At 35.9% G+C, this 26,447-nt stretch overlaps 1 protein-coding gene across 6 annotated transcripts in view; it reads right to left on the minus strand.

Annotated features, from left to right (window-relative positions):
• LOC145258169 (double-stranded RNA-specific editase 1-like) overlaps positions 1 to 26,447 on the minus strand; it is a 134,624-nt gene that overhangs the window by 58,911 nt on the left and 49,266 nt on the right. For 4 of the 6 annotated variants that reach the window (XM_080115981.1, XM_080115979.1, XM_080115980.1 and 1 more), the window contains one exon: positions 756 to 1,529. In XM_080115981.1, coding sequence (XP_079972107.1) covers positions 756 to 1,529 — 774 coding nt within the window. Of the gene's footprint in view, positions 1 to 755; positions 1,530 to 8,789; positions 9,490 to 26,447 lie in introns of those variants that run through there. The other 2 variants (XM_080115984.1, XM_080115983.1) reach the window with 2 other exon arrangements.

The following is a 26,447-nucleotide window of genomic DNA, read 5'->3' on the forward strand; positions in this document are numbered from 1 at the left end:
TTTGAATGACTACTGGAGAGAACTTGAATGCCTAATAGAAACCATCCTCTTTGTACGGGTTATATAAGGATAACCTGACATGAGGATAATTTTTCCTACAAGTAAACCCTGACTAAATATTTTATATCTCAAGCCAAATAAGATCTCCTCAGTATGGATAAACACCCCGGCTTTTACAAAGAATGATGCACCTTCTCCAAGTGACGTTACCTCAAGTAACAGCACAAAGCTGGATACTCTACCAGACTAGATGAATTCTTGTCCTGAAATCTAGTAAGACTAAGAGACCACAAGAAAGATATACTGTAACATTTTTAGATGATCGATTGGAGAAATGAAAATGTTCAACTTTTTTATTAACTTAGTGTTGGAGAAGTAAATGAGAACTTTACTGGAATATTCGAATATCTATGTAATCTCATCTAGCAATCAAGGGTTAGCTCCAGAAAGGGGGACCCTTGATTTCCCAGAAGCAAAAAACATAAGTCTTGTTTTATTTTTTTTTAAATTGATGCTAACATTTTTTTGTTATTCAATATGCTTATACCGATGAAAGGGTTAAAATGAAAAAGAATTTTTTTAAAGTTTAAAGTAATATATAAATATAAAAATAATTTTAAATAATGGTGACAGATTTGACTAAAAAATGGACAGAGAAAAGATTATAAAAAAAAAAAAAAAAAAAAAATGATGATGAGAAACTAAAATTTAAATAAGGTAGTGAAAGAAAAACCGTGAAAAAAAAGGGAACTCACCGGGTGGGAAAAGTTCCATGTTGAAAATCTGGGCGAGGGCAGCTTGGGCCGCTCTTGCCTTTGCTTGTTTCTTATTTCGTCCAGACCCTTCAAAATCGATCCCATCAACAGTCACCTGCATGACAAAGGTTTTCGTATGACTCTCACCAGACTCAGATATAAATTCATACTTCAATCCAGGTCTCAATTCGTTAAGGATCATCACAGGATTTTTACCTGGGGGTTGCGGAGGTAAGGTAGATTTCTGATTGGAATGAGAACCGTTTGGTTTAGATACACCTTGGGGAATATCGTTATTCTCTGTCTCGGCCTTCTCCTCAAAATCATTAATAAATGTGCCTATGTCGGCGGTGTCGGAGGTGAAGTCCAACAGATTCACCTTCTTTCCCATCGCCTGGTAAGCCTCAGAAGCGTTGCGGAATTGAACAAATGAACGAAGCGCCTTCTCTGCAGCCTGGAGCTTCGCTTTCTTCTTTGTGGGACCAGCTCCCTCAAAGATTTCACCATTCACCTCGACTTTCATGTTAAATGTGGGGGCATGAACCGGTCCTGTCTGACCCATCAGCTGGAACTCAAGACCAGGTTTTATCTCATTCAATTGCATCAAAGCGTTCTTTGGGAGGGTGGGTCCGTGGGCCTTTTTCTTCTTGTTCAGGGGGCGACCACTGCCATTCTCACCATTCCACGGAAACGAGCGCTTCTGGGCAGCCATTTCACCTTTGACTTCTTCCTTGTTTTCACTTTCAGTTACTTTCACGTCTCCATGTTCTCCCTCTGCACAAAAAAAATAAAAATAAAATAAATAAAAATAAAATAAATAAAATAAAATAAATAAAAAAAGATAACATTAGCATAAAAAGAAGCGGAAAAAATTTTTTTATCAAAATATTAAAACAAAAAAAAAAAAAACTTTAAAAACAATACTAAAATAAATTTTAGTTCAAATTTCAAAAAGTTTTCAAATTAAAAAACAAAAATACAATTAATTTTTAATATGTATTTTTATTTCTTAAAAACACATCCAATGTATTCTAGCAAGCAAAACATGTTAAACCGAAGAGTTGTTAAATCGGGTGTGATTTCTAATCACTTCTCAAGCCTTAGTGTATACAGATTTCATTTAATATACGAGATATCCCCGAAACTGAACATTCTCCTCCTTAAGGTAATTGATATATTTTTTTTAATCTATAATAGATGGCTTGAAATAGTATTTACTTTGAAATTTTAAAGTAATCTTGAAAGCTTTAAATTGACAGAAAGTAAGCTGAAATTTATAGGCCAAAAGTCAAGCATTATTGTTCACTTGCGCCAGTAAAATCAAACAAAAACAAAAAATTCAGCAGCTCCACCACTATATCGATCAACATGATAGAATATGAAATGAATTGCCTGACAATCAAATGAATGCACAGCCATTGTTGAATGGAAAGTAATCGAACACACAGACAAAATTGTGCAAAGAAAAGCAGATTTTCCTAACACCAATCGCATCAACAAAAACAAAATTGCATCAACAAAAACAATTTTAAATTCTTAATATTTCAACTCCAGTATTGATTTCGCAACTTCATCGTCACACAAGTTTAATTGGTTTATTTTAAATTATCTATAGCATAGAAAAAAGGAAATTAAATAAATTATCTTGGTTAGAGAATGTTTTTTTTTTTAACCTAAGTCTCAGATTGGAAGGTTCTTAGGTCCGATGCTTATATCATGGATCATTCTTCCATGACAGGACATTAGTCTGCCACAATTATAATTTCCAAACTGGTACCAGTTTTGTTTTTTTGTTTTGTTTTTTTACAGAACCTGGTATTCCCAAATAACCATTCATACATATTAAGTTTGCCAAGGTTGAATATCACTTAGCCTTCATCATATGTTGTGTAGCAATACGCATTTAATATCAAACACATAACTTTATCTTTAATTTAAAAAAAAAAAAAAAAAAAAGAGCAAAAAGATTGCTATCAGAATTATGAGATCAAACATTGAAAGACAATTGCATCATAGGTTTTATTATCTTAATAGGTGGCTTCAGATGAATTTTATGACTGATGAGATTCCCAGTATAAAAAAAAAAAAAAAAAAAAAAAAAAATGGAGCAAAACGGGGGGGAAAAAACGTCCCATCCCATATGATTGAGGAAGGGGATATATATATATATATATATATATATATATATATAAGTTTTGTGACATCCATTTTAGCCTCCTAGTGAATATGAATAAAATAGTCAACAGAAAAAACACAACTTGCCTACAATATGTCTATATAAGAACTGTGAGAAAGAGATAGGAGAAAGGTGTGTGTGTGTGTGTGTGTGTGTGTGTGTGTGTGTGTGTGTGTAAAGATGGAATGAAAATTGGTAACATTATGAATTCAGCAGCAGCAGCAAGAAGTCAGTTTTCTTAAAGGGTCATTTTTATACAATTTTCAATTGAATTTAACAAAAATTGTTCTCCCTTCTATAGATATGACAACCATGAAAGTAATTGGATTTGACAGATTTCTTTTCAACATTTCAAAAAGAGATGAGAAAAGAAACATTTTCATTTCATAATACACCATACTAAAAATGTTCCCAACTAATTTTTGGTTGTAGACATAACATACCAATAATCCTCCTGCCTTCCTTTCTTTAAATACCCACACACCTGTAGACCCGACCCTGTGTGTGTGTGTGTGTGTGTGTGTGTGTGTGTGTAATCTCCACATGCACCATACTATCATTTTCTCTAATCAGAAACAGATATTTATAAGACTTAAATTTTTATATATATATGTCACTAACATTGAAAAATAAAATTTAAATTTCAATCTTAAAAAAATATGAAATTATTTTTAATCTGACAAAACTAATAAATTTTCAAATGTGCATTTGTATAAATGTAAGAAATTAAAATACACAAGCATATTAAATGTGGAAACAAATTCATTTTTACATCATTGCACATAAAAGATGTGACAGACAGAAGTTATTAAACATGTTCTTACTGCTCAGTTTGTAGGAAAACTGCGCTTGAAAAAACTAACATTAAAATCATTTTCTCTTATTCAGTTCAGAAAAGAAAATATAGCTATAAAAAAAATAAAATGTACTAAGATTAAATACTTTACTGCTCACGGTATCACCTATCGTCAGAATGTTCAACTAGGATAAATCATAAAACAGCAATGAAATAGATACATCTTAATTATTATTGATATTTCCGATATCCAGTTCTTTAGCCGTCCAAGATTTGCAGTTTTAATTTAGTTCTGTTCCGAGTTTTCTTACCCACCCATTCACAGAAAAGTATGCTCTTATAAGGAGTTTGGGATCTGCAGATCAATTTTTAATTCTACTCCTCACCCCTACAGGAGGAAGAACGGGTAATTCATTTTAAAACAAGAAATTTCCATCTCCTTTTCATTCTGTGAAATTGCTGAATAAGTAAAAACGAACAACAAAGTGGTGGCTGGGGGAGGGGTGTGCAAAGAGTTCGATAGGAAGAATCTAAAACCTTTCTATCTAAGCATGCTGGAATCGAAAACTCCAGCCCACCACACCAAAAAAAAAAAAAAAAAAAGGACATTCATGTTAGCAAGGAACGAACACACGAACACACACACTTTTTGCGATTTCTGATGGAATAAGAACATTAATTTGAATAGTTACATCGTTAGTTACAAAGTATATTGAGATCATCACCCCGCTCCCTTTACATTTTAATTTGAAGAGAGTGCTCTCTTAGAGAGTAAGAGGAAATAAATCTAGGAAAAAATGGCTGGATGAATAAGTGGGGAGAAAAGGGAATAGAAAGTGGAGAGCTGGAGAAAGAACAAAAAAAAAAATCAAACCATTGTTGACTCATCAACAAGTCATACAAGCTGACGAATAAATAAAATGCACTCCTAATCCATATCATTATTAGTTTTTGCAAATCAAAAAATCGCTGACAAGTTTCAAACTCAACCAAATGACCCACATTATGTCTAATGGACAGAGTAGTTTGCTAGTCATGGTGACCGGCACATGGTGATTAAAATTAAGAAATATAAAGCGCTTGCAGATTTTCATGTATAAAATGCTCCCAAAAGCTGAATGTGAAGAGAACTGATCTTCACACGAGGATCCCCAAAAAACAAGCAATCTGATGCAACTCCAAAAATAGCACGAAGAAATATACCCATCTGAGATGGGTCCCATCTCACTCGGAAAAGTGGAAACACATAGTAGGATGGCCTCTTGACACTAAACAGATAAAGAGATTTTATTTAGAGCTCGAACAACAGGTATCGTCTCCTACGTCACATGTTGTCCCCCCCCCCCGATTGAACACACAAAAAAAAAAAAAAAAAAAATTAAAAAACATTTTCCACATAGAATCTAATTTGCTGACCGAGATGGGATTGGAGGGAAATAATTAACCCCCCCCCCCCCAACCAAAATTGCTGTCAGTAATTCTTGACAGTCATTTTATTATGACCGTTTTATTTTTGGGGAAAAAAAAAATCAGTTTCAAATTTTTTTTTTTTTTTTTTTCCTCTTTAATGCTGAAAGTGCAAAATCGGTTCTTTGATAACATAAAATGAACATTAAAGTGAAACTTTTCGTCGGGTGATGTTAATTGTTGATCGACAAAATGTGGCCATTCTTTTTTTTTCACCGTTTTAAAGAATGTAATTTTTTTTGTATAAATAGATATTCATGGAGTAATTTACTCACAAGGTCATTTTTGTCATTTATTTTTACTATATTGTTTGATACTTTTTTAGTTTCTTATCGCCGATTAGTAGTCTAAAGTAACAAAACTGTAACACAGAAGCTAACTACCAGTGTAAATACCATTTAAAAAGAACTAAATTTGATTTTGTTTTTATTTGAAAAAAAAAAAAAAATACATTGGCTTAGCAAGCTCACTTCCTGGTTAAAACAATCTAGCCAGAGCGGAATGGGTGATCAAACGGGTCACCTCCTCCCAGTACGTATGTTTTGTTGATGACTTTTAGTCGCTTACAAATTTATAGACAGATTTCATAATTTTCGTTATCACGTTTTACCAAATAAGTTTCTGAGCGACACAAGATAAATGTAAGGTTTAGTGGCCAAGGCTAGTTTTAATCAAACATAAAATAAAATATACACGTGACACAGAGTCAACACGGAATTCGTAAATGACAGCTGTGTGTGTGAGCGAGAGAGAGAGGTGGCAAATGGAAAATTGGTAAAGTAAAACGCCCAAAGGATCAAATAATGCATTTTTTTTTTTTAATTATTTTAGGGATTGATATCTATTATCAATATTAGAAAAATAAACAACGTTTTTAACGCTTTTTTTTTTATTTTATACATAAAAATTTTATTCTCAAATATCTTAAAATAACAGTTGTCGCAATATTTAATTGAAAATAAAGAGCCGCTATCCTCTCATCTTTCAGCAAAAATATATACAAATTGTTACATAAATTTAACAATCATTCGAAAGTTTTACTCTACAAAATTATGAATACAATTATTTTCAATTTTTTTTCTATCACAAATGAAACTAATTTACACACACTGTTCTTCTCGTTAGCGATCTGAGAGAAATATATCACACCTGTAGTCAACTTGGAATGAAAAATCTACAGATAATAATTATAATAATCTAAATTCTTAAGCTAGACTTTACTTTAAGACAAAATATGGTGTTTGTGTATTTCTCGCATATACGTAACTAATGCAACTAGTTCTTAATAAGAGGTAACACTGGAGAAAGCAGTCATCATTCGTAGCTGATTCGCCACCTATTTCTTACAAGACATAATCCATGGTATACAGTCATCTACACGAGCAGCCTAAGTGCTTGTCTTAAACTACATACATTAAACAATGGTGGCCTTTAATCAAAGTTTTTTGTTGTTGTTGTTGTTGTTGTTGAAACATGCCGTTGCCCGGGTGAAGAAAAATAATCCAAAAGTCACGTGCGTATTTACATTTTTTTAAAGAATTCTTTTTTTTTTAATCTTTTTACTTTTCCCATATCTTTTATTTTAATATTTAATTACAAATTTACGTACATACACACAATTCTAATTCCAAAGAAATAAAGTCTCGACAAAAAATATATATATCAGGGGCGTCCTAAAAGAAATACCCATTTTTATTATGCGAATCGCAGTATGATTGAACTTTTGCAGATATTGATGGTTTGACGTGCGTTATTGAATTCTTGGCAAAAGTGCATTGAGAATGCTGGTGACCATGTAGAAAAATAAATTCTGGGCTACAAAAGGTCACTGGTTTTGATGGTACCACTCCTGTCTTTGTGGTTTCTGATTTTTTGAGATGGGAATTGGTTCTTTGCATCATTTAATGAGAACAGTAGTCCGATGAATCCAAATACGAAAAAGGGGGGTTTTACTCTTGGAAAGACCCTAAACGCAATATCGATTTTGTTTGTCTAGAGGAACTATACATAATGGTTCTTGTATGCGACGGAAATGGAGGTGAGATAATTTGAGCCACTAGTCGAAAACTACTATTTGATAGTTTAAAGGCGTTAAAATTACTATCAAAAGTCATCTATTTATTCTGACTTTACGAAATTCAAAAATGCTTTTGGAATTTCTAAACTGAAAGAAAAAAAATACTTTTTGGCTTTAATAAAAGTTTAAAGGTAAAAATCTGGAAACGATTTATTATTTCTGCCCCTAAGCAAACAGAAATCACTTTTATCGCATGTCCTAGCCGTATTATCACATGGCGTAAAAAAAAAAAAAAAAAAACTTTCTTTTCTACACATACGCATTCTTTAATTATCTTCCAAAATAATTAAAGAATAATTTCCAAAATGTTGGACGCAACGAATCTTAGATGATTGTTGGATACGCACAAAATCGAAGAATACTGTTATATGCCCGCTTCCGCGTGCATACACACACAAAATAAAAAAAATCAGCGAACTATTAATGTGCATAAAATCGACGAATAACGCGAATACTTGCAAGATCGATTGGACAAATGGGATGGTTTTTCTTTTAAAAAATAGTCTTAACTCTGAAAGTTCGTTAGAATTAATTGTGAATGTGTGTGAAATGATCCGATAATGCAATTTCCACCAAATTGTAAATAAGATAAATAAGGAGAAAAATTACATCAAGAGAAATCAGTGAGGCAAAAAATTATTCTAAAAAATATTACTTACTAGACAAATTTCTTAAACTTGAAAAAGACATCGATTCCATTTTTGCTTAGAGCACAAAATTGATTTATCTTAGGGGTGACTTTTTCTTTTACAATTATTTTTTTTTTAATTCATAAACAACACTGTCTATTTGAGCGATAATTGACGAATTTTAAAACACTAAAAAAACTAAAAATAAAAAATCTGAACAAAATACTCTTAATTGATTTGAAAGATATTGGTACAATTGAAAAGAGAAACGGAAACATTTGAAATTACTTTTGGGTAGACAGTTTAAAGGCTTTAAAATCGTTTTCAAACTTAGCACGGCTACAGAGAAATTACCTAAGATATAGTTAGAAACTGATTTTTTTTTTTTAAGTTTTAAACATACAATTAGTTTTATTGCTTTTTAGCAGGCTAAAGCAGAGAATTGAATAATTCATCTACGCCCTTTAAACTAGAAAAATGTTGGGGTTGTTCCGACACTAATGTATTAATAACGCTAATTGAACGGAATAAATACAAACACCCACAAAACTGGTTAATAGATTTTTCCCCAAAAAAGTTGATTGACATAAGGCGTCATTAAAAAAAAAAAAAAAAACGAAATTTGTCGCGCACTTTTTTTTTTTTTTTTTTTTTGCCACATTTAAAATTGTAACAAAAGTTGAATTCATAAAATATTTTTTCTTTTCTTTTTTTTTTTAATATAAAAATAAAAAACCGATGAAAAGTAAAAGGAATTTTTTTTTTTCCTAATTCCGTTCCCGTCTAGGGACAAATATTAAGAAACATACAAAAGAAGAAAACAGTAAAAATCTCCCTGGTTGGTGGTATTGGTAAGCAGAGGTAAAAACCGGAAAGATCAATGCTTAACTCTACATGGAAGGTATGCCGTGCGTAGTAGGGTCCGCGTGCACGAGGGTGGTCACCGTCGTCGCTCCTCGGTAGTACTTTTATCCAGAGAAAACGCGGAGAGTTGAGCCGAGGTGTGCGACTTGGCCGGCTTTTCAACGCTCAACTGTTTCTTCGTGGGGGAAACACGCCGGCGGAGGAGGAGGATGAGAAAGAGGAGGAGGAGGAGAGATGATGGCGAATGAGGTGTGCAACGAAGAAATCCATTCACAGACCTCCGGCTTGAAAAATGTTCAAGTACCTTCACACATGGTCGACACAGAGGTTGTGCGTTAAAACTAAAATCAACTAAAAAAGGGGACGCAAAAAGAGGAGGCGATGGAAGGAGGAGGAGAAATAAAGTGCTGTAGTAGGAGTAGCAACGGAAGTAGGAGAAAAAAAAATTCACGCAGAGAAGACTAATAGTGCGAGAAAGTGAAAGAGCGAGGGAAGGGGCGGAGGTTTCATGCAACAAATATTAAATCAACCATCAATCTAAATCACATACGCCGCCCCACAAAAGCTTTGTCAATAATATCTCTCATGAATCCAATATTACGAGAGCTAAAATTTTAATTTTGCTCCTCACATACATATCCGACCCCCTCCAGCTAGAAAAAAAATAAATAAACATTTATATATCAAACTTCGTATTTTTCGCACCTATTACCATTCATTTTTATTAAACCTAAAGTACTAAAAAGATCTTTAAAAAACAAGAATTACTAAAGTACATGGCGAAAAAAAATTCAAATAACGTATTATTTAAAACTAGCTGTGTGTTTTTGTTAGTTCTCTCTTGTACTTCTGTAGAATACGGACCGTGCTGAAATAACGCTTAATATGGGGATAAGAGGGCGTTCTGCAAGTATTGTGTTTTCATCTAACAATTTTATAAACAAAATTGAAAAAAAAAATCACATCCGCATTCTGCGTGAGTGCCGTTTATTTTCACTTTTGTTTTGTTTAAAAGCAAACAATTCGGTCAATTTTAAATAATTCAATCTGTATTTATCAAAGTTAACACGAATATAGATAGGCTAGAAACGCAACGCGACCTTCTTGCCTGATAATACAGATTTAAATTAGATGAGATGGGGGGGGGGGGATTCCTGTTCAGAGTTAGGATTTCGTGATTGAAGATAAGCCACTTTACTCCCGTAAGCATTCTCCATATCCAAGTAAACTTTTGGAAAAACAACAGCTCTCCAAAAATTATCCCCCACTTGGCACTACGGTGTGTGTGTGTGCTTTTTTTTTTTTTTTTTTTTTTTTTTTTTTTTTTTTTTTTTTTTTTTTTTTCCGGCGAGGTGCAGCTTTATGGGTGGCCGTCTGGCCAACAAGGTAAAGCGTACTTTTCCCATCAAATGCAAGATTTTAAAATATGAAATTGGCTCAGCTTTCCAATTCGGTTTGGTCTGACGGTGCTAATAATACACCCCCATTACCACCACAACCACATCCTATACGGGTAAAATAGTTGTTTGTTTTTTTTTGTTTAATCACAAGTTTTCAGCATTCTTTTAAATGGTCGATATGACAAATGATACATTTTTTTTCTTTACGAAATCGTAAATTTCTATTAAAGTTGCTTTAGATTAGTGAATTATGTAACCGCCCGTGTTAATCCCATGTTTTTTTTTTTTTTGTTTTTTTTTTTTTGGTTGATTTTATGAGTTTCGATTCTACTCGATTTAAATTATTCGAACGTTGCTTATGGTTCGACCAATATAACTTCCGACTTCTTCAGGAACATTTGGACAGAATTTCGAAATGAACCAGAGGGTAAACTATTCTCTAGTTCAACCAGAATATTTCGGTTTGAAAAATGTGCGGAGGTTACGTTGATGGAAATGTTAATAAACCAGACCCAGGTGAGATGGTCCGAATAATCCGAAGACAATTCTTATTTGAACAAATTCCAAAACAATGACCATAAAAATTGTAGTGCTACAAATTACAAATTTAAATTTGTATTTATTCTTTATTTTTACATGATATAATAAATTTACGCACGTCTGGATACGACGAGTACATTTGTATTTTACACATATATTCCACATTTTATGTTTTATATCTCGTTTCATATACACACCGAATATTGACACAAATGTTATCTATCTCTCATATATATATATATATATATATATATATATATATATACGCACACACACACACACACACACACAATATCGGCGATAGTGCCTATACCGATCAAATGCGCTGTTGATTCTAATCAGTTTTTTTTTTTTTACTTCCATATTTCTTTTCACTTTATTCGTTCGTTCATTAAAAAAGCAGAAACAAGGCGAAAGATTACACTAGTTTTACGGCCCCCTCCCTCAATCTTTAAAAAGCTTTAACTTCGGCGTATACGATGTTCTAAAGAAAAGATTTCAGAGATTTCTCACGAAATCTATTTAAAAAAGTGAGTTCATTTCTTGTGTTTCCCATCGAGTCTATATATATTAAAATCTTATTCAAAAATAATTTCACGAAATTAAATCCACCACAGAGCCTTTCGGTTTATTCGTAAGTTCTTAATAGTTAAAAAAAAAAAAAATTACTTCGTACTCATTCTACATTTGTAAACGTTTAAACAGTCGAATAGAAAATCAGTTAAACTTGATTTTTAATTCTTAGTAAAATACTCGCGCTGTAAAGTTTTGGAAACTATAGCCAATAATTATACAATTTGGTTTAATAAATAATTTAATGAGCTAATCATACAGTAGAAGTTTTAATTTTTTTTTAATCAAAAAAATAGAAAACGAAACAAATAAAAGTGAAAATACTTTTTTTTTAAGTAACGCCGAAATGTATTAAGTGATTTTGAAATGTTTATTTAACAATAGTCAAGCATTCGGGTTTAGTTGTGTTTCCAAACAAAAAAGAAAAATATCAATTTTCGTACGAACACCACTTTTATTAACGAAGTGGAAAAGAACAACAAATTATTGGGAATTCAGAAAAGATTAAGAAAATTATCAAAATGTTAAGAAAAAAAAGTGATTTATAGAATGAATGTGTGGAGTGAGTATACATATGAAAAGTTTATTCATTCGGATAAATGCAAGCGGAAAGAGGTTGCTAGGACTAAACGCCGATCACGTGGTAAAATACTCCAACCTATTCAGAAACAAAACAAAGAAATAAAACATTACAAAATATTCTTTAAATAATAAACTTAAAATATTGTTGATTTTAAGGTATTTGTTTGGGATCAAATTTGTACTTAATGATTATGGATCTGATTTTTTAATAAACTCCCCTTCTCCCACCGCTTCTCGTCAGTCATTGTCACAAAATATTCAGTTATCATCGGAAAGCGAATTTGACGTTTCCCAAGAAGGTGGCTTGGCTCGAATCCTTCCGATTACGATTTACAAGATAAATCAGAAGTAACAGAAGCCCCCCCCCCCCTCCAGAAAAGGTACACAACAAAGTATACGAATGCAAAATAGTAAAATTATGAAACATTTTTAATACGGACGGGAGTAGTTAACCTTAAATCAGGAAAAGTTATGCTTTTTATCTAATGCATGTACTATTTGACTGTTTTGTAAAACAACCCCGAAACAACGCTTTCGATGGAAATTTAAATTCCGTTTTAATCCTGCCCCCCCCCCAATTGCTCTGGTCCCACATTTTAAATGTTTAACAAATATAATTTTTCCAGTAAAAAAAGTTTACATTTCTCAAACATCTTTTCCTTTTATTACTGTAAATTCTTATATTTGCAAATTGTGCACGTATCGGTGGTTGTGTTTTATTATTATTATTATTATTGTTGTTGTTGGTGCATGCGCAATTTAAAAAAAAAAAAAAAAAAAAAAATTAAAACGAAATTTAAATTTCCATTTCATTTTTAAAACAAACCCAAAACAGAGCTTTCGACAAGTTTTACCCAATTTTTAAATTTTTTTGTTTCTTTTATCATTTTTGAAGAACAAGTTATTTTAATTCTTAAAAATAAATAAAAATGAATATAGACAGGTGAAAGAGTGGGGGAATATTACGCTAATCGATAACATGCTTACATTTGATGAAAGCAAGAGTATTTTTTTTTTAATGTAGAAATTAATTTATCGGCGCGAAGTAAAAATACTCCATTTTTAATTATGAGAATTATTTAGAGCTCCCCTCCCCCATCCCAACTTTCATATCCCTTTTTCTAAGGGAGAACAGATTAGGAGGATTATGAATATTCCCCATAATCCATCCAACTTCATTTCATTATTCATCAAATATACAAAAACACCAGATGAAAAAGTCATTTTTATCTTGTCTGATTGGTATAAATATCCACACCCTAGACCGACGCAGAGAGATTAGAGATTATCTTCAAACTTAAACCTTCGTATTAATCTTTCCATATTTGCGTTTATTATAAATACTTTTAATCTCAAGAGAATGGATAATCCTTAAAGTTTATAATGAAGTAAGAATTGCGCAATCCTTCCACCAACACTTTCTGCAATGGAAAGATAACTGCAAATAATACCAGACTAAACAGGTGTTAGAAATGCAGTGGTTAAAATAAGGTTTTTATTAGACAAAACTTCGTGTGACTCGTTTCTCGCCTTTATCTGACTTTGACAAATAGACAAACTTTTTATTTATAAAATAATGGAAATGTGGGAAATTCAAAATAAAATAAGAGAAAACTGCAATATATTTTTAACCTAATTCAAAAATTGTAAGCATCATGTGTACATTTTGAATGATTTTTCTTTTATGTCCTGCAACTCCTGCATCCGAGAAACACGGGTAACACACACACACACACACACACACCACGACCTCCGCGTAAAGTTTAGTAATAAGCCAATTGAAATAGCAGGTTGAAAAGTAAAAATCAAAACATTATTGAATCATTTTTATCTTCTAACGCAAACATGACATGAAATAAAAGATTAATAACGCACACTGACATTTTTTAATCTGCACTCACTGTGGTTAGTCGAATGAGAGAGAGACGGACTGACAGAAAGGAGGAACATGGAGACAGACCAGGGTAGAGAGAAAAAGAGGGGACAAGCAGAGAATGAGAGAGAAAAAGAGGGGACAAGCAGAGAGTGAGAGAGAAAAAGAGGGGACAAGCAGAGAGTGAGAGAGAAAAAGAGGGGACAAGCAGAGAGTGAGAGAGAAAAAGAGGGGACAAGCAGAGAGTGAGAGAGAAAAAGAGAGGACAAGCAGAGAGTGAGAGAGAAAAAGAGGGGACAAGCAGAGAGTGAGAGAGAAAAAGAGGGGACAAGCAGAGAGAGAGAGAGAAGGAGAGAAAAAAAGAAAGAGGGGACAAGCAGAGCGAGAGAGAGAGAGAGAAAAAGAAAGAGGGGACAAGAAGAAAGAGGGGACAAGAAGAAAGAGGGGACAAGAAGAAAGAGGGGACAAGAAGAAAGAGGGGACAAGAAGAAAGAGGGGACAAGAAGAAAGAGGGGACAAGAAGAAAGAGGGGACAAGAAGAAAGAGGGGACAAGAAGAAAGAGGGGACAAGAAGAAAGAGGGGACAAGAAGAAAGAGGGGACAAGAAGAAAGAGGGGACAAGCGAGCAAAGAGAGAGGGGACAAGCGAGCAAAGAGAGAGGGGGCAAGCGAGCAAAGAGAGAGGGGGCAAGCGAGCAAAGAGAGAGGGGGCAAGCGAGCAAAGAGAGAGGGGGCAAGCGAGCAAAGAGAGAGGGGGCAAGCGAGCAAAGAGAGAGGGGGCAAGCGAGCAAAGAGAGAGGGGGCAAGCGAGCAAAGAGAGAGGGGGCAAGCGAGCAAAGAGAGACAGAGAGAGAGGGGACAAGCGAGCAAAGAGAGACAGAGAGAGAGGGGACAAGCGAGCAAAGAGAGACAGAGAGAGAGGGGACAAGCGAGCAAAGAGAGACAGAGAGAGAGGGGACAAGCGAGCAAAGAGAGACAGAGAGAGAGGGGACAAGCGAGCAAAGAGAGACAGAGAGAGAGGGGACAAGCGAGCAAAGAGAGACAGAGAGAGAGGGGACAAGCGAGCAAAGAGAGACAGAGAGAGAGGGGACAAGCGAGCAAAGAGAGACAGAGAGAGAGGGGACAAGCGAGCAAAGAGAGACAGAGAGAGAGGGGACAAGCGAGCAAAGAGAGACAGAGAGAGAGGGGACAAGCGAGCAAAGAGAGACAGAGAGAGAGGGGACAAGCGAGCAAAGAGAGACAGAGAGAGAGGGGACAAGCGAGCAAAGAGAGACAGAGAGAGAGGGGACAAGCGAGCAAAGAGAGACAGAGAGAGAGGGGACAAGCGAGCAAAGAGAGACAGAGAGAGAGGGGACAAGCGAGCAAAGAGAGACAGAGAGAGAGGGGACAAGCGAGCAAAGAGAGACAGAGAGAGAGGGGACAAGCGAGCAAAGAGAGACAGAGAGAGAGGGGACAAGCGAGCAAAGAGAGACAGAGAGAGAGGGGACAAGCGAGCAAAGAGAGACAGAGAGAGAGGGGACAAGCGAGCAAAGAGAGACAGAGAGAGAGGGGACAAGCGAGCAAAGAGAGACAGAGAGAGAGGGGACAAGCGAGCAAAGAGAGACAGAGAGAGAGGGGACAAGCAAGCAAAGAGAGACAGAGAGAGAGGGGACAAGCAAGCAAAGAGAGACAGAGAGAGAGGGGACAAGCAAGCAGAGAGACAGAGAGAGGGGGAGCAAGCAAAGAGAGACAGAGAGAGGGGGAGCAAGCAAAGAGAGACAGAGAGAGGGGGATCAAGCAAAGAGAGACAGAGAGAGGGGGATCAAGCAAAGAGAGACAGAGAGAGGGGGATCAAGCAAAGAGAGACAGAGAGAGGGGGATCAAGCAAAGAGAGACAGAGAGAGGGGGATCAAGCAAAGAGAGACAGAGAGAGGGGGATCAAGCAAAGAGAGACAGAGAGAGGGGGATCAAGCAAAGAGAGACAGAGAGAGGGGGATCAAGCAAAGAGAGACAGAGAGGGGGGGATCAAGCAAAGAGAGACAGAGAGGGGGGGATCAAGCAAAGAGAGACAGAGAGGGGGGGATCAAGCAAAGAGAGACAGAGAGGGGGGGGATCAAGCAAAGAGAGACAGAGAGGGGGGGGATCAAGCAAAGAGGGACAGAGAGAATGAGCAGGGACAGAGAGAATGAGCAAGCAAAGAGAGACAAAGAGAAAGATAGAGAAAGAGACTTAATATGTTCTTAAAGTAAAAGTAGCCAATTACCAACGTTACCTCATCGTGTTGACACACACACACACACACACACACGCACGTAGAGAGAGAAGCGAAAGATTGGCCAATAATAACTTACCTAATCGTACACCTGCTAACTTTGAAGAAAAGTGAATAAACTAAATATAAAATTCATTTCAACTTAAGAAAACTCGCTTGCCGTCCAACAAAGAAGCGGCGAGTGGATAGTAAAGTGCGACGAAGACGAAAAAAAGGTAATTAGTACTAATTAATGATACAAGTGGGCGATCTTCAAATTAAAGAAAAAGGCCAAACAAAACTTTATTTGAAAAAAAAAAAAAAAGATGAAGCTGGTTGTTCGGTTCTATCGCTCTTTTTAGAGGAAAGAGTGATTTTGACATTTTGCGCTCTTCAGATAGTACTGACAAGATTAAATAAACAAAAGAAACGAATAGTTAATTTAAATACAGTTTAAAATAAAGTATTCTTAAAGGCTTCTTAATCTCAGAATGGTGAAAGAGTATGTGTTTTATGGATATTATACCATACTTCCATGAATGAAATTTTTAAGGGGTGAGGGAGTAGTGTAGCAATGCATCTGTTCTGTTGTGATAAGACCATCCTCCCAGGTATTACCTTCTCCTTTAAGTGGGTAGTGTAGTATCTGTCGTCCATCTTAGCAAAAATAGATTCGACTAGAAGGAAGTGTTGCAAGTTTTAAATAATTAAGATAACTTACACTGAATGATTTTTTTTTTCAATAATTAAAATAACTTACACTAAATGACTTTTTTTTTAAATAAAAATCTAAAGTTTACGAGTTGTAATACGGTGAAAAAAATTGTCTGGATGGCATATGCGCTATCCAGACAACCGTTTCACAGCTTTGCAGTATGACTTAACATATCACAATAGAATATTAGTAGCGACTCAAAACGGGTCACTCGTATGTCTAGTGCGTGTGTGCTTGATCAAGAGCAGCGTTTGTACGTCTATATTTTCAAAATAAACAAAACTAACCACCGTCGAAATTAAAGATAGCAGAAAAGGAATGTTGCTCGTAGCATCATAATCTTTGTGATTGTGTGTGTGACAGAAGGTTTCTTCCTACTGGGCGAAAATATTGTGTAGTAACACTGTATCAAGACAATACCGCAAAGAGGAGAAGGCGCACTACGACAGGATTAAGAGAGAGACTGACGGTTGGGGGGTCGTAGCAGTGTGTTTGTAGAGAGAAAGTCGAAGGAGGAGTGAGTAGCAGAGAAAAGAAAAGTGAATCATATATAGAAAGAAGGGAAGAGAAAGAAAAAAGAAAGACCGATAAAAGAGAAGAAGGTAATTAAAATGTTCAGAACGAAAGATGATGGTTCGGAAATCGTTAGAGGCGTAGCCTTAACAAAGGCCACGATTAACCGGGGGAAGGTATTCATTAAACTGTAAAACCAATTTGAAAAATTTAATTACAGGAGATTAGTATACCTCCCTCCTTTCAGTCTAATTAATCTCTAATTAAAAGCAAAAATGTAGTCATAGCATGAGTATTTTCTTGTAGGGATTTGTGTAGCAAGCGAGGTAGAGAATATGCCAATGTAGGATAACGAAAGGGATAACTAGGAGAGGAGTAACCAGAGAGAGAGAGAGAGAGGAGTAACCAGAGAGAGAGAGAGAGAGGAGTAACCAGAGAGAGAGAGAGAGAGGAGTAACCAGAGAGAGAGAGAGAGAGAGGAGTAACCAGAGAGAGAGAGAGAGAGGAGTAACCAGAGAGAGAGAGAGAGAGGAGTAACCAGAGAGAGAGAGAGAGAGGAGTAACCAGAGAGAGAGAGAGAGGAGTAACCAGAGGGAGGAGTAACCAGAAAGAGAGAGAGAGAGAGGAGTAACTAGAGAGAGAGGAGTAACTAGAGAGAGAGAGAGAGGAGTAACTAGAGAGAGAGAGAGAGAGGAGTAACTAGAGAGAGAGAGAGAGAGGAATAACTAGAGAGAGAGAGAGAGAGAGAGAGGAATAACTAGAGAGAGAGAGAGAGAGAGGAATAACTAGAGAGAGAGAGAGAGAGAGGAATAACTAGAGAGAGAGAGAGAGAGGAATAACTAGAGAGAGAGAGAGAGAGGAATAACTAGAGAGAGAGAGAGAGAGAGAGAGGAATAACTAGAGAGAGAGAGAGAGAGAGGAATAACTAGAGAGAGAGGAGTAACTAGAGAGAGAGAGAGAGAGAGAGAGAGTGAGGAGTAACCAGAGAGAGAGAGAGAGTGAGGAGTAACCAGAGAGAGAGAGAGAGTGAGGAGTAACCAGAGAGAGAGAGAGAGAGGAGTAACCAGAGAGAGAGAGAGAGAGGAGTAACCAGAGAGAGGAGTAACCAGAGAGAGGAGTAACCAGAGAGAGGAGTAACCAGAGAGAGGAGTAACCAGAGAGAGGAGTAACCAGAGAGAGGAGTAACCAGAGAGAGGAGTAACCAGAGAGGGGAGTAACCAGAGAGGGGAGTAACCAGAGAGGGGAGTAACCAGAGAGGGGAGTAACCAGAGGGAGAGAGGGGAGTAACCAGAGGGAGAGAGGGGAGTAACCAGAGGGAGAGAGGGGAGTAACCAGAGGGAGAGAGGGGAGTAACCAGAGGGAGAGAGAGGAGTAACCAGAGGGAGAGAGAGGAGTAACCAGAGGGAGAGAGAGGAGTAACCAGAGGGAGAGAGAGGAGTAACCAGAGGGAGAGAGAGGAGTAACCAGAGAGAGGAGTAACCAGAAAGAGAGAGAGAGGAGTAACTAGAGAGAGAGAGAGAGAGAGAGAGGAGTAACTAGAGAGAGAGAGGAGTAACTAGAGAGAGAGAGGAGTAACCAGAGGGAGAGAGAGGAGTAACCAGAAAGAGAGAGAGAGAGAGGAGTAACCAGAAAGAGAGAGAGAGAGGAGTAACCAGAGAGAGAGAGAGAGAGGAGTAACCAGAGAGAGAGAGAGAGAGGAGTAACTAGAGAGAGAGAGAGAGAGGAGTAACTAGAGAGAGAGAGGAGTAACTAGAGAGAGAGAGGAGTAACTAGAGAGAGAGAGGAGTAACTAGAGAGAGAGAGGAGTAACTAGAGAGAGAGAGAGAGGGGAATAACTAGAGAGAGAGAGAGGAGTAACTAGAGAGAGAGAGTGAGGAGTAACTAGAGAGAGAGAGAGAGAGTGAGGAGTAACCAGAGAGAGAGAGAGTGAGGAGTAACCAGAGAGAGAGAGAGTGAGGAGTAACCAGAGAGAGAGAGAGTGAGGAGTAACCAGAGAGAGAGAGAGTGAGGAGTAACCAGAGAGAGAGAGAGTGAGGAGTAACCAGAGAGAGAGAGAGTGAGGAGTAACCAGAGAGAGAGAGAGAGTGAGGAGTAACCAGAGAGAGAGAGAGTGAGGAGTAACCAGAGAGAGAGAGAGTGAGGAGTAACCAGAGAGAGAGAGAGTGAGGAGTAACCAGAGAGAGAGAGAGTGAGGAGTAACCAGAGAGAGAGAGAGTGAGGAGTAACCAGAGAGACAGAGAGAGTGAGGAGTAACCAGAGAGACAGAGAGAGTGAGGAGTAACCAGAGAGACAGAGAGAGTGAGGAGTAACCAGAGAGACAGAGAGAGAGGAGTAACCAGAGAGAGAGAGAGAGAGAGAGAGGAGTAACCAGAGAGAGAGAGAGAGAGAGAGAGGAGTAACCAGAGAGAGGAGTAACCAGAGAGAGGAGTAACCAGAGGGAGAGAGGGGAGTAACCAGAGGGAGAGAGGGGAGTAACCAGAGGGAGAGAGGGGAGTAACCAGAGGGAGAGAGAGGAGTAACCAGAGGGAGAGAGAGGAGTAACCAGAGAGAGGAGTAACCAGAAAGAGAGAGAGAGAGGAGTAACTAGAGAGAGAGAGAGAGAGGAGTAACCAGAGAGAGAGAGAGGAGTAACCAGAGAGAGAGAGAGGAGTAACCAGAGAGAGAGAGAGGAGTAACCAGAGAGAGGAGTAACCAGAAAGAGAGAGAGAGAGGAGTAACTAGAGAGAGAGAGAGAGAGGAGTAACTAGAGAGAGAGAGGAGTAACTAGAGAGAGAGAGGAGTAACTAGAGAGAGAGAGGAGTAACTAGAGAGAGAGAGGAGTAACTAGAGAGAGAGAGGAGTAACTAGAGAGAGAGAGGAGTAACTAGAGAGAGAGAGGAGTAACTAGAGAGAGAGAGGAGTAACTAGAGAGAGAGAGGAGTAACTAGAGAGAGAGAGAGAGAGGAATAACTAGAGAGAGAGAGAGGAGTAACTAGAGAGAGAGAGAGGAGTAACTAGAGAGAGAGAGAGGAGTAACTAGAGAGAGAGAGAGAGTGAGGAGTAACTAGAGAGAGAGAGAGAGAGTGAGGAGTAACCAGAGAGAGAGAGAGTGAGGAGTAACCAGAGAGAGAGAGAGTGAGGAGTAACCAGAGAGAGAGAGAGAGTGAGGAGTAACCAGAGAGAGAGAGAGAGAGAGTAAGGAGTAACCAGAGAGAGAGAGAGAGAGTAAGGAGTAACCAGAGAGACAGAGAGAGTGAGGAGTAACCAGAGAGAGAGAGAGAGAGGAGTAACCAGAGAGAGAGAGAGAGAGGAGTAACCAGAGAGAGAGAGAGAGAGAGAGGAGTAACCAGAGAGAGAGAGAGAGAGAGGAGTAACCAGAGAGAGAGAGAGAGAGAGAGAGGAGTAACCAGAGAGAGAGAGAGAGAGAGGAGTAACCAGAGAGAGAGAGAGAGAGAGGAGTAACCAGAGAGAGAGAGAGAGGAGTAACCAGAGAGAGAGAGAGGAGTAACCAGAGAGAGAGAGAGAGAGAGAGAGAGAGGAGTAACCAGAGAGAGAGGAGTAACCAGAGAGAGAGGAGTAACCAGAGAGAGAGGAGTAACCAGAGAGAGAGGAGTAACCAGAGAGAGAGGAGTAACCAGAGAGAGAGAGAGAGAGTAACCAGAGAGAGAGAGAGGAGTAACCAGAGAGAGAGAGAGGAGTAACCAGAGAGAGAGAGAGGAGTAACCAGAGAGAGAGAGAGGAGTAACCAGAGAGAGAGAGAGAGAGAGAAGAGTAACCAGAGAGAGAGAGAGAGAGAGAGAGGAGTAACCAGAGAGAGAGAGAGAGAGAGGAGTAACCAGAGAGAGAGAGAGAGAGAGAGAGGAGTAACCAGAGAGAGAGAGAGAGAGAGAGAGAGAGAGAGAGGGGAGTAACCAGAGAGAGAGAGAGAGAGGGGGGGGAGTAACCAGAGAGAGAGAGAGAGAGAGAGAGAGAGAGAGAGGGGAGTAACCAGAGAGAGAGAGGGGGGAGTAACCAGAGAGAGAGAGAGAGGGGGGAGTAACCAGAGAGAGAGAGAGAGAGAGAGAGAAGTAACCAGAGAGAGAGAGAGAGAGAGAAGTAACCAGAGAGAGAGAGAGAGAGAGAAGTAACCAGAGAGAGAGAAGTAACCAGAGAGAGAGAGAGAGAGAAGTAACCAGAAAGAGAGAGAGAGAGAGAGAAGTAACCAGAGAGAGAGAGAGAGAGAGAGAAGTAACCAGAGAGAGAGAGAGAGAGAGAGAAGTAACCAGAGAGAGAGAGAGAAGTAACCAGAGAGAGAGAGAGAGAAGTAACCAGAGAGAGAGAGAGAGAGAAGTAACCAGAGAGAGAGAGAGAGAGAGAGAAGTAACCAGAGAGAGAGAGAGAAGTAACCAGAGAGAGAGAGAGAGAGAAGTAACCAGAGAGAGAGAGAGAGAGAGAGAAGTAACCAGAGAGAGAGAGAGAGAGAGAGAGAGAGGAGTAACCAGAGAGAGAGAGAGAGGGGGGATAAGTATGAAGCAAGACAATTTAGAAGCCGGGAAGGGGTCTAGTTATAATGTAAAACTGCACATACTCCGACACCGGTTGAATTTGTTCCTTTGATATAAATCTATTATAATGATATAGATGCAAAATAAGTTAGCGTAGTACATACCTCCAACGCGTACCACAGAATTATATATATATATATATATATATATATATATATATATATATATATATATATATATATATATATATTTTTTTTTTTTTTTTTTTTTTTTTTTTTTTTTTCTTCTAAACGATGCTTGTCAGAAATAAGCCCTTTCCTTTGGATTAATAAACATTCAGTTTTATTGTAACCTTGGAAACATTAACTTTCCAGTCAAATAGCAATGGTCACTATATTAATTAAAACAAAAATCATCCTACTTTTAACTTTGCTTCAAAGGTGATATTGAAACATTTTTCTTTTTTAATCCGCTGTCTAAAATTCTTAGGTAATTTCAAAAGGAACTTTATTTACTAGGTACGGGCAAAACGAATGCCGATGCTCAAAATTTTGACCTCTCCCTTTACTTAAAAATTTACCAAAAATCAGGAAATTAACAAATTTTAATGAAATTTTCAGTATTTATCAAATAATGATCACGGAATATAATGAATTATTTTTATTTAAATCTGAGTGGAAATTTATTTTGTTTAAACAAAAAATACCTTTACTAAAGTTATAATTTTCAGTAGTAATTAAAAAACGCAATTTATTTTTGCTTTTTTTTATATAAATAAAGCATCGTAATTTGTAAAAAAAAAAAAAGTTGTTTTTTTTACAGGAACATTACAAAAAAAAAAAAAAGCCTCTGAAGTTAGTATTAATGAATTCGATATAACTCGAAGAAAATTGAATTTCTCGAACTACCGATATTACCATTGAACTAAGCATTGTTCATTTAATATTTTCACACACAAAAAAATTATAATAGCAAAAATATTTCTACTTTTTTTTAAATTACAGATTTCGCATAATTTTTATATGCAAGATTTTAATAATTTCCTTGCCGCAATAATGTGAAACTTTCGGCGTAACAATTTTTATATAATCTCGAACAATTAAAAAAAAAATTTAAAAACAGGAACATAAAAATAATTAAATTAAAAAATGATAAAAATTGATACAAACGTTCAGAATAGGAATGTATGGATGCACGCCAGGGAAAAAAAAGAAAAAAAAAGAAATCTAACATCCCCTACCTCCTTTTACTATCATGACTTCATTTTAAAACAGCGTTTCGATTGGCTGAAATTTTGGGCCTCCTTATAATAGTGTCTACATTTTTTTAGTTTGTTGCGTTTTGGGCGAACGGTAAATTACTTGCTTTTTGAGGGCTAATCAAGTTTTTTTTGTTTTTTTTTTTTTTGCACAACCAAGGTTTTTTTTTTTAATTAAATATCTTAAGACTTTACTAATTATCTTTGAAATAGACCCAGAAAACTAATATTTATCTTTTAAGGACTTTTACAATGAATTTATTTAACTTCAAAATTTAGCTGAATTGGTTAGCTCGCTGTGAAAACATTTTCATAACTTTTTTCACGTGTACAAATATCTTTTTCCTTTAGGAAATTAACTTTAGTCTCTAATCTTTTAAATACAAACAAAAAGTGATCGGAAACCTACAAAAAAATTATGATAAATTGGCTTTCAGAACTAGGTCCCCCTATTTTTGTCCGCCCATTTTTGCCCATACCTATTATTTACATAACAGCAAATTAAGATTCGTATTTCCTCGTGGCGTGCACACACGCAACGGATCAGGACGTCTATCGAGTAAACAGGAACGAACACACATACACAAAACAGACTTCAGTTACAACAGTGAACGTTCTTTCCTCAACATAAGAAATATTCATATACACACGCGCACACACACACTCACCGGTCGCATATTTTTGCTAAGTTGGCTAGCTGACAGCATAATGAACGAACTACATAGACTGGCCCTGAAAGGAGGTAATGAGTAGAGGATAACTAACACCTCCTCCCTAATATGAGATGTTAATGCCTGGGAGGATACCATGCTAAAAAGGTAGTATCCTCTCCAGAAGGTCTCATAACAAAACAGATAATGCAATGACTCCCCTCTCAAAAAATATTGGAAATGACCCCTACATCTGGTTGTTCCTAATTACTGGAATGAAACCCATCTTAAAATTCCTCTCGTATCTGACAAAATGGGGCAGTGTAAAATACAAATGTATATTATAGAATATTAATTTATTAACTGTTTAACAAATATGCAAATTTATCTATATAAATCTCACTATGTCTGTGTGTGTCTCTAGGTGTGTCAAATTTCGTGAAAAATATTGAATTCCACTCCGTCTTTCCAAGCTTATAACTCTTCGAAAAATTTAATTCAAGACCTAATTTTTTAATTTTTTTTTTCAATTAAAGGAGCAAAAAAAGGTTTGTTTTTTTTTAAGTTTGTTTGTTTTTTTTTAAAAGGTTTTAAACTTCGGACTTTACAGATAAATTTCTAAAAAAAACACTACTTTTTTTGTTTTAAATGTGAATATATTATTTATTGATCTTTTATCTTCAATTTGCGATATATAAAACTTTGGTGAGTAAATTAATTATTTACTTTTTAATAGACATTTCAAAATGGGAGGCGTGAATTAAATCGACCTCCTGTCTTTCCAAGCTTATAACTACTCGAAAAATGTAATTCAAGCCCCTATTTTTTTTTCAAATAAAAGGAGCACGGACCAAGGTTTCATTTTAAAAAAAAAGGTTTTCAACTTCGGACTTTACAGGTAAATTTCTAAAAAACACTTTTTGTTTTAAATTTGAATATATTTATTAATCTTTTATCTTCAATTTGTGATATGTAAAACTTTGGTGAGTAAATTAATTATTTACTTTTTAATAGACACTTGAAAATGGGGGGGGCGTGAGTTAAAAAAAAAACGTTTATCTAAAATATTATATTCGGTTTATTGGAAAGAGCATAAAATTTCACATTGACCCTGAAAATATCGTAAAAATTGAATCAATACAAAAATTTTGATAGATTTTTAAAGTTTAAAAATTGAAAAATACTGAGCTCGTAAAATTCAATTAATTTCATTACCGTTTTTTAAAAAATAAAAAGAAATATTTCTATTACTGTTAATAACTTTATAGTTTATTTTGGAAGTATAATCCATAAAGAAAATAAACAACCCACTTTTAAAAGAGAAATTACCAGTTTTTTATATTTGATTCGCAGTTTCGTGTTAGGGGTGTCAAAAATTCCTAGAAAAATTCTGATACACCTAGTGTGTCTCCGTTTTTCAATTTGTATCTCCTCCTAGACGGATGATCGTTAGATGATGTGCAATAGCTCAAAAGATTGCATTTTTGGTGCAGAATTTTATTAGGAGCACTTAATCGAGTAAAATAATTGCTAAGGGCTTCAAAAAAGGGTTCAAACTTGAAAGCAATAACACCTTGACGAGCGTAGAACAATGACGTCATTATGCGCATGCGTTACATCGAGTAAAAGAGAAATGTATTTAAGATAGTTCACAACGTTTTGAAAGCGATTGTTTCTTTCGTGAAACGGCTAACCGATTACTAGCACAAGTGTTGCGGTTTCGATCCCCATCTTTTTTTTTTTTTTTTTTTTTTACATTCGATATCCTTGATTTTTAAATGTTATGTAATGAATACACAAATAACATTTAAAAAAAAATAAAATAAATGTTTTTGCTTTACGTAACGAAAATGTCATATTCAAATATATATATATATATATATATATATATATATATATGAGATATATCGGCTTATTTGTTACATTCCAAAAATCACGTAAATAGATCAAGTAATGGCATTTGTATTGGATTTACTCCTAAACTAATTAACCAATCATTAAGAATATTAACTATGTGAATATGTTTATATATTTGTATGTATTGGATTCACTCCTAAACTAATTAACCGATCATTGTGCATTATAATTATGTTTATATATTCCTATGGATTCACTCCTAAACTAATTAACCGATCATTATGAATGATTAGTATACTTATATATTTGCATGTATTGGATTCACTCCTATACTAATTAACTAATCATTATAAATTTAATGTATTATATTTGTATAGTCATATTCCAAAAATCACATACAATGATCACTTTTTAATGTATTTATGTGTACAAGAAATTCTATCAAAGTAATAAGGCACTTGTGTAGTATAGTACTCATGAAAAAAAAAACAGAAAATCTTACATATGACATGAAAGTTATTAAAGCCAAAAAGTCCCGTTTAATATTCGAGTAGTATGACTTACTTACATATGAAAAATAAGGTGCTTCTTCACTATAGAACCCAGATAACAAAATAAACAAATTCTTACCCATGGCTTACAGAAAATATAACAGAAAATTACATGAACGTATCCAGTTCTTTCATTTTTACATTTAAAAAAAGGTGCTTGTACAGTATAGTACCCATATGAAAAACAAAGAAAATCTTACCTGTGGCGTACATAAAAGTAATCCAAACCGAAAATTATATAATATATTCGAGTAGTATTACATTTATATAAGAAATAAAGTGCTTCTTTATTATAGCACTATTATAAAAACAAACTCACCTATGACATACGAAAAAGTTCACACAATAGAAAATTATGTAAAGTCATAAAGTAGTTTCATCTATATATTATAAATAAGGTATTTGCACATTATCCTACCCAAGAAATAAGGTGCTTGTGTAGTATAGTATTCATATGAAAAACAAATAAAATCCTACCT

The sequence above is a fragment of the Euprymna scolopes genome, chromosome 33, assembly GCF_053919585.1.
Source record: "Euprymna scolopes isolate OS-2025 chromosome 33, ASM5391958v1, whole genome shotgun sequence".
Taxonomy (NCBI): domain Eukaryota; kingdom Metazoa; phylum Mollusca; class Cephalopoda; order Sepiida; family Sepiolidae; genus Euprymna; species Euprymna scolopes.